Source organism: Papaver somniferum, unplaced genomic scaffold (genome assembly GCF_003573695.1).
Source record: "Papaver somniferum cultivar HN1 unplaced genomic scaffold, ASM357369v1 unplaced-scaffold_125, whole genome shotgun sequence".
NCBI lineage: Eukaryota > Viridiplantae > Streptophyta > Magnoliopsida > Ranunculales > Papaveraceae > Papaver > Papaver somniferum.
In genome coordinates, this window is record NW_020621603.1 from 9,756,024 (window position 1) to 9,765,553 (window position 9,530).

At 37.6% G+C, this 9,530-nt stretch overlaps 1 protein-coding gene across 1 annotated transcript; it reads right to left on the minus strand.

Moving 5' to 3' along the window:
* Positions 1 to 769: 769 nt before the first annotated feature.
* Positions 770 to 2,967, minus strand: LOC113331300 (protein NRT1/ PTR FAMILY 2.13-like). Its single transcript, XM_026578022.1, has 3 exons — positions 2,784 to 2,967; positions 2,322 to 2,539; positions 770 to 2,218 (listed from the first exon to the last, which is right to left on the minus strand). Exons 1-3 carry the CDS (start codon positions 2,965 to 2,967, stop codon positions 770 to 772), a joined length of 1,851 nt encoding a protein of 616 aa, XP_026433807.1.
* Between the last annotated feature and the right edge of the window lie 6,563 nt (positions 2,968 to 9,530).

The window sequence follows — 9,530 nt, forward strand, 5'->3', positions numbered from 1 at the left end:
TTTGAAAAACTAGCCGTTGGTGGTTTTACTACAAACGTCGCGTTTAATCTACAAGCCTCCGCGGTTGAGGATCGCACACCGAGTTTTTTCTTCACACTTTGGCAGATGTAGTATGGCCTGGCGCTTGATGATCAACCACCCACTTCTTTTCCCATAGTGGAAAAACGTGTTTGACCATCCACCAGGCTCAACAAAACTTTTAGTTTGGCCATTGCTATAAGAATCGGCCTCAAATATCAAAATGACTTCCATTTTCATTCTAGAAATGACGTTGGATCGGTGACATAAAAGTGATAGCTCAACACTAGGATTGACATGACTGCACTCCCTTAGTGATTGCAGTTTGGTGTTATACCCGTCACTTTCCTGCTTTAACTCTATGCTTAATGTGTGTGCACGGCATATATATGTACCGGCCTCTCCACTTGTAAACAAAGCAATTCGTCCACGAAGTTCTTTTTCTTTCATTCAAATCTCCAGCAATATGTTAGACATTAGTTGTAGTACTTATCGATATATGCGTCGGATCAAGTGTCAAGAGGAGGAATATTCTTGTTATCATTCATCTTCGTTTCAGTCCTTATCAAAAGAAAATAAAGAAAGGTTCATTGGACAAAACTTAACTTCAATAGATGTTTTTGGAGGGATCCTCTTGATTTTGTACCTGAATGATCAGATTCTGAGGCTACCTGCATATGTTAGAAACCGCGGTGGTGTACATTACCGCAATGGCCTTGAGGGAGAAACTGGCGCACATATACGTAACTCTTTAAACTAAAACGACCTTTTTTACAGAAACATCATCATCATGAATGGCACTTCCTTTATACCGATATAGATGAGCAACAAATAGAAAATATATGAAATTAGCAGCTCCCAGTCCTCCGATTAGAAAGTAAAAGTTTTCCAGTCTTCCATTGTTTATGTTCTTGTTATCAAACCATCCGGAACGGCCATTTTTACTCGTCTTCTCATGAACTATTGCAACAAGAAAGCTGCTAAAGTAAAAGGCTGCACCAATAGAACAATGCAGTAATGAATTGCTAACCGTTAGCATATGCTCAGGAAACTCCTTATTGTAAAATTCTATCTGTCCAATTACATTGAAAGCTTCAGCTAGACCCATAAGAACTAGTTGTAGCGCGAGCCATAAAACCGTAATAGGTGCAATTCCATCTGGTCTAGCAGCAACAACTGCTGATTCCCGTCTTTTCTTTTCTACAAAACCAGCTGCAATCATCGCAAAGACTGAAAAGCACAACCCAATTCCCATTCTTTGGAGTATGGTAATTCCACCTTCTTTTTTCGTTATTTCACGCAGATTAGGTACGAGGATTCGGTCGTAGATAGGAAGCCATAATGCTATTGTAATCATGGAGATTACGGAGAGCGAACCAGCAGGGATTTGGAATTTGGGTCCCAGGTGTCTATTCATTTTCAAAGCTTGTAAGACTGTAAATGTGTGTTGTTGAACAATGGCTGTGAAACAGATAATGCCTGAGACCCATATCGGCATTGCTCTTATTATGCATTTTAGTTCTTCTACTTGTTGAATACTGCACAATCTCCATTTGTTCACTGGAGTTCCATCTGGTTTTAATCCTCCGTCTTCTTTTATAGCAGCTTTATTTAAGATTCTGAACTGGTCAGTATAGGGTATCTTAGAGATAATTGAAGATCCTTTCACTGGGGGATCATACAGAACATGTTCATCAACCGCATTTTCGAATGAACTAGGAAGCTTGAGTTTCCGTTTTCTGTATGCCGCTACAAACACTTGCACAATGCCAGAGAATACACTTCCATCAGGCTGGATGTACACATAAATTCGTGTACCAGCGAAGAACAACACAATTGCGCAGAACATGAGAAACGTCGGAATAGCAAATCCCCAAACCCAACTAAGTCCTTGTATGTAAACAATGACAGTGAGAGCAATCATGATAACAACCGTGAAGGAGAAATAATACCAGTTGAAGAAGCTGGTTATCCCTTTTTCCCCCTCATCAGTTGTTGGGTCAAATTGATCGACTCCAAATGGAATGCTGCATGGCCTAATTCCACCAGCTCCGACTGTCAGAAGCCCTAATGCCAAGAATAGAAAACCAAGCTGAGATTTAGAAGGGCATATGCATTGGCCATGTTGTAGTTGTTCTGGCGTACACGACGGAGGATATAAGTCTGGAATTGCAGCCGTTAACGTCAGAACGAGCAGTCCCTGTTAGTCACAGCGAATAATTGAATTTCATACTTAAAATGTGCCAAGACTGAAGGAAGCTTAGACCGTATGACAAATGATATTGCAGTAACAGAGCAAATACCATGAAAGATATAAAAGATGTATACGCAAGAGTCTTAAATCTACCGAGATAAGCATCGGACAGAAATGCACCAATCAACGGTGCAAAATTTGTTGTGCCAGCCCATATGGTAAGTAAGTTTGCAGCATAAATCTGATTCATGTGATAATGTGAGAGCAAGTACACCATAAAGTTTGCTGTCAGCCCGTATGATGCTAACCTCTCGAATGTTTCATTCCCTGTAACAATCAGACAGATGAAACGAGGATTACTAATACATGACATATATATGGTTATCTGAACCCTGTGCTCACTGGTAAACTTGAAGCTAGACACTTCTGCAGAGATATTATGCATGAGGAATATCTAAAATTGTTGGTTGTGTTGCTGCAAGATCAAAAATGCGCGCGAGCAAATTTTTCTAGAAATATGTGCCGGCAGGAGGAGATATTTGAGAGAGAGGGGAGAATAAGAAATTCAGACCTAAAATGTAAGGCATGGCTTTCCATCCAGCAGGCTTTCTTTGAATTGTCTTGGAATCCACACCGATGAATGCTGGATCTTTTGTTGTTGACGGAGTAGATGAAAAATGTTTGCTGGGGAAGCAGAAAACCCATGAAGGATGATTTGATGATTTCAAGATCTTATCCTTACTTCCTGCTTCCATTGTTGTTTTTGTATAGTTGTACCAAGTTTCAGCATTCCATCTCTCAAATTTGAATGAAATGATCCACAGAACCCTGGCTTATTTATCGAAAGAATGAGATTAGCATGCTCGGCGAATATAGCAAGGTGCGGCATAAGACAAAGATCCATACACTACTACTCTCAATACTTTAATTTATTCAGCTTATGTCTCTCCGCCAGTCTAGCTCAAATCTTGCTGCACCTTGTAAATGCAACAAGAATACAATAAATTAAATAGCCATTTCACAGTTTCTTTCCTGAGGGAGTACCACTGCCAGGTTACAACATATGACAGAAAAATTGCAACGATGGTCGGATGAGAATATGATTACTGCATTTAATATCAAGTAAGCATTGTACAGAACCTGTAGACTAACAATCAAAAAATCATCATATCGAAAAACAAGAGAGGAACGAACTTTATATAGTTTTAACCAAAACCAAAGAATACAAGCTAATGAAACTGCCTAGGAATTCATTTCTACATCTCTCTCTCCTCCTTCATCCTTCTTACTGTATCGACATAACGACTAGCAAAATAAATGTAATACAGCAATACACATGATTTCCTGCAACGATAAAGTAGTAGTAGTCTAACTTATTCTTATTCAGGTCAGTACCTCCTAACCATCCAGGATTACTTCCATCCTTATCACCTGACGCAGAATGACTTATTCTGTGAATCAGATTTATGAGAAAAGAACTCACGTAACTTGCGCAAGCTAAACTAAGAAAGAACAAAGAACCAGCCAAAGTTATACACTAAAACTGCTCAACTTGCTGGATACTGCAAAGTCTCCATCCATTTGTTGGCAATCCTTGATCGTTAAACGAATCTTGATCAATAACCACTGCAGCTTTAGTCAAGCAACTAAACCGATTGGTGAGACAAAGATTTCCTACCATATGATCTCTTGATGGACTGTCGGAAAGGGTGTGCTCAGAAGTCGGTTTAAGCTTGATTTTTCTTTTACGTAATGCAGCCGAAATCACCTTAGCTACATGAGTAAAAACACTTCCTCTTGGTTTCACGCAGATATAAGCTTGCTGTCAATCAAAAATATAACTATCGAGAGCAAGATAAGAACGATTTTTTGGGGACCATGGTTTTTTTTTGGGACCATGATTTTATTTTGGGTAAAGTCATTAGAAGTAATTTTAGGTCACCCCATATCTAGTTATTTGTTTAATATTTAATTTACCCTTTTAATTAATTTTAGGTTATGATTAGTGAATGATTTAGTTAAAAACAATTAGTGAGATTAAATTAAAAGATGAGTTTATTATTAGTTGAGTAGAATTATTGAGAGAGTAGAGTTAGAGAAGATGAAGGAGAAAAACATGGAAAATAAATTGTTTTTCCAATTCACTAAGTTTGAGTATTCAAATGATGAAAACTCTTCTGATTCTTCATCTCCATCCTCTCCTAGAATATTTGTTAATCTTCAAAATGATCCGGATTTGAACTGGATTTTGAACAGTTCGGTTACTTTATATGAAGAACAAGTAACCGAACTCATCTGAAGCTGTAGTTCGGTTGCCCCGTGAGATGAACAAGTAATCGAACTCATCTGAAAGTGTAGTTCGGTTACTTGTTCCAAACACGCAGGTTACCGAACTCTCAAATAATATAATTTCTAGGAGTTACAACGTTATGTTCGGTTGGTTCTCAACTAACCGAACTTCGGTGTACAAAGTTCGGTTGGTTCGCAAACCGCATGCACTTTTGATCTAACTGAACTTTACGTAATATAAGAGTATATAAGTTTACAAAGTTCGGTTCTTTCACAAACTTGAACCTAACAGCTAACCAACCGAACTCTGAGTTAGGTTTCTGCGATAAAATTGTGAAGTTACCGAACTTAACAAAGAAAAAAATGTGAAGTTTCAACGTCTATTGGCTAAGTTCGGTTACTTTGTAGTTTTAAAAGTTTTTGCAAACAAGCCGAACTCTTTTGGATAAGTTCGGTTATTTTGGAACTCAACATAGTGGCCACAACAACACAGTTCGGTTAGACTGGATTTGTTTTTTTCGGTTCTAAGGGTGGAGTTCGGTTACTTTGTAGTTTTAAAATTTTTTGCGAAACAACCGAACAAAGAGTTCGGTGAGTTTTAAATCCAATAGAACCGAACTGTTCTTCGTGTTCTTCATTTTTCAAGAAGTTCGGTTAGTAAACTAGGGTTTTTTGGAAAATCGGCCTAACCGAACATGGCTCTGTAACTCCTATTAAAACCCTATTTTGATGATTTCTATTCGATTGAAGCAATCAAAATCAAATTAAAGTGAAGGGTTTGTTGGAAAATACCTCTGGAGTGGTCCCATGGCAGAATCACGTTGCGGCTGACGTCTTTTATACTCGATAAAATTATCATGTAACTGAACTTAATTGTGATTGCATTGATGTTGTTACATTTCTTAAATAGGCGGTGGCGGTGGTGGTGGGAGGAGGTGGTGGTGGTAATCGGTGGTTGGTGGTGGTGATAATCGGAGGTGGTAGTGGTGGTAATCGGCGGTGGGGGGCGGTGGTGGTGGTGCTAATCGGTGGTTGGTGGTGGTGATAATCGGAGGTGGTGGTGGTGGTAATCGGCGATGGTGGGCGGTGGTGGTGAGAGGAGGTGGTGGTTATATATATAAGTGGTTAGTAGGTTGGTTTTAAATTAAATTAGATTAAGGATAGGTTAGTCATTTCAACGTTTTAGGACACCCCTTATCATTATAGGGAAAGTGGCCTAATAAAACCATGGTCTCCTCAAAAAAAAAAAAACATGATCCCTAGAAAATCATTCCAAGATAATAGCAGTTGGGTTAGCAAGTCCCCAGGCCCAACTAATGTTGTTTTGAATATAAGCAACAACGGTTAAGGCTACAACTAAAGATCAATCTCAGTGTGTTTTTGGCAACCCTACAACTATTTTCCAAAGACTCATATAGCACAATGGATACTAATGTCAAAGAGTAAAAAAGACTGACTAGAATAATTGGCATAATAAATGCCTTTCAAAAGGCACGAAATCAATATAAACAACCGTTTGAATTTTCGACAGTCTTACTGTCCAGAACCACATTCAATTAACAGAGAACTAAATGTGCAAGATATGCTGATCAATGCGGACACAAGAAGCTGACAACAATCTGATATCGCAGATTATATGGTCATATGAGACAATGAAATGGTGCTGCTAACAAACATCGATTTTACTGAATACCATAGACATGAATAATGTGGTGTGACATCCCGGAAAAAGAACATTGTAATCGTTTTCATCCAAATAACTAAGCAAAGCCAGCAGATTCAAAACCTATATGAGCATATTCTACCAGTAGCTTCCATTGCCTATTCATTGTAAGCAAATGTCCTACAGGATTAATTATAAAATAACTTTCCAATAAAACTTAAATTGACGACCATTGCTGAACAGAAGTTATGAAACAATTGGATATAACAAATCAGTGGATAGCAATATAAACTGGTAATTTTCGTAATCTAGTCAACCACACGACCCCTTTATTATCCATCAAAAACTGTTGGAATTCATTGTCGAAATTAAATTCATGAACTTCACCTTTAGGAAGGAAGGTTTTCAGCGAAAGGATGTTCTCCACTTGAGCGTGCAGCTGATAATCAATGTATGGGCAACAAATATTATCGTCCTCACTAATAACACGGCCTTGCTGTGGCATTCCTTTCATCTTAGTTACAAAAATATCACGATTCTTCTTATTATGGGAGCGGGAGCATTTTACCACCTTAAGATGTTTCATTTGCAAACTGTCGAATATAAGAAATTCCCCATCAAACCAATACAATAACACCTGATCGGAGAAACCCAATACACGTGTAGGAGGTGCATTCCTAGTGGTAGTGTCAAAGTAACAACAGAAGGGATCTGGTACCACGTCTTTCTCCATCATTCTAACATTGAAAATTTCTTCCTTCATCCATATTTGCTTTACCTTGTCCTTCAATATATATAGAAGAACCTCAAAACGATAACAACAAAAACCACTCTAGTGTTTACAATGACGACGACGGTGATGGTTATGATCTCTGTTGCTTATCAATATCTTTTCAGAACGAGCAACACAAGGATATCCTTTGAACTCCAGAAGATGATGACCAATTTCTGAATATTGATGCTCATCATTCATTGCCGGGGTCAGAGTAGAGCATTCAGCTGGAAGTCGTATGAAGTGAATATTCTCATTCTGAATGTCAAACGAGAGCAACATTTCAACCTTATAACCATTACTACCACTACTAGTTACCCTCCAAAAGAGATCACCCCCGCAAAGGGTGGCTGATTTTTGAGTATTTTTCCAAGCTCTTGTTACTAATGGACTAGGAAAGGGAGAACAACCTGGGGTTGGTGTGATTTCAGAAGTACTAGTAACTATCTTTCTCCAAGAATTGGTTCCCAATGTAAGAACACTGCAAATGAACACTTGATCACCACCATCCGTTACCGGTGAACTAGTAAAAATAAGCACCACCTTATATTCTTGTGATGATAAATCAAAACCAAAATCAGAACACAAATATTTTAGTGATCCCCCTCCCCCAAAATAGGGGAGGTGAAGTGCTTCACCAGTAACAGGATTAATGACAGCTATTAAACCTGCAGCTTCGTAACCAGGTTCACCAAGTGATTTAAAACAAGCTAAGCCATTGCAACAACCTACTGGTTCAATTGGATCGCCGTAATGAATTCTAGTTAATAATTTTAAGTCAGGAAATTCATCAGCATCACTACTACTACTACGTCTATTATGACTATTTCGTAAACTGAAAAAGCAATTTCGCAGATCATCACCCACAGATACATTGACGAGATTAAAGAATAAATTTAATTCATTTTTTTTCTTTTGATGAGCAAAATGGAAGGCAGGAAATCGTGTATCATTGAAAATTGAATTGTACCATAACTTGCTGACACAAGAGTATTGAGAACATCCCGAGCTGAAAATCTAGTGAGAATATTATCGATTACTAATTCCTCTGGTAGATATGTAGAAGAAGAAGAAGAATTAGCAGTATCATCCTTTCCTTTTTGCTTCTTCTTCTGCTCTTGATCGAGGGTTACACATTTCTTTTTTCTCGCCATAACTGAAAAACGCAACTTTACGCCGCCGCTGTGGTAGCTATGATAAGAGAAGATTAAAAACTGCTCACGAATTTTATAGATCTTGAATCATCAACCACAAACAAGAGAATGTAATCTGGTTGAAAGAGAAGAGGAAGAGGAGGCGGACGAAATTTTAAAGTTTTTTTGTTGTTGTTGTTGTTGGACAACCCCACCAAATAGAATTAGCAGAGGGCGGGCCTAGTTGGTTGTGAGCGTCCGTTTAGGCATTCCTTTGCATAGGTTATATATGAAGTGACTTGTCATTTTTGGATGATTGGTCACTTTTGCACCCACCGTGGGTACGGCGGAGTGGCAAATATAAGTGATTAAGTAATGAATATACCATTTAGGCATACGCGATAGAGTCTCTAACCAAACGGAAAAGACTTCATCGCCCGATGGTTATAGCGCCAACGATAGTCTTTTTATCGGTCGGTGTTTCGTTTAGTTGTTTAACATCCAACAGTTAGGAATTCTCCCTATAAATACTCAACTTCAAAATCACTTCAACTCACATCAAAGATCCGAAATCTTTCTAGAATTTCTCAAACTTACACATCTTAGATACTTTTCATAACTCTTCTAATTTTTCACAAAAAAAAAAAATTCTCCAATTTTTAAAATGATGAACATGGTTGAGTTTATTGAAAACCAACATGTTGCCGAAAATCAAGGAGTTGTTAACCAAGCCAATGTGCAAAATCAAATAAGAAGGCGGGTCCAAAATTTACTGTTATGGAAGATGAATGTATTTGCAGGAATTATGTTTTTGTTACTGATAGTCCTATCGTTGATGGTGCACTCCAATCCCAACCATTTTTGGAAAACATATTTGTGAAATTTCAAGAAGAAACAATGAACCTCAACAATCGCGATATGCGCGGGCTGAATCACTGCTTCAGTGTAATCAATAAGGAAATTATAAAGTATGTTGCTTTAGTAATGCAGACGAGTTGAAACATACGGAGTGGTGAAACCATGATGTACATTGAAAAAAAATGTCGGGCGGAATGACGACGCATCAATAGGATATACTTTTAATATGGAAATTGTTATGAGTTCTTAAGAGTGTTGCCCATAAAAAATCCAATATCTATATTTTAATTTTTTAATTGTCATCTTAATCCTAAATGTAAGCTTAAATATTTGTCTTACTTTATTATTTAAAATTAAAAGGTAAAAATCTAATTAAAATATAAGACTGCATCAAGGATATAAGCTTAATTTTCAACAATACGAGTCAGTTTTCAAATTCATAAAACAAGTGTACTTTTTTTATATAAACTTCGAATTGATCACTAATAGTCGTTATACAAGACATAAAACTAGGAAATAATAATTTAAAAAGAAAATCTGGGACAATGTTCTTCATCTTGTTTATGTTCTTTATTTCACATAACTTCCGATCAGTGCACTCAT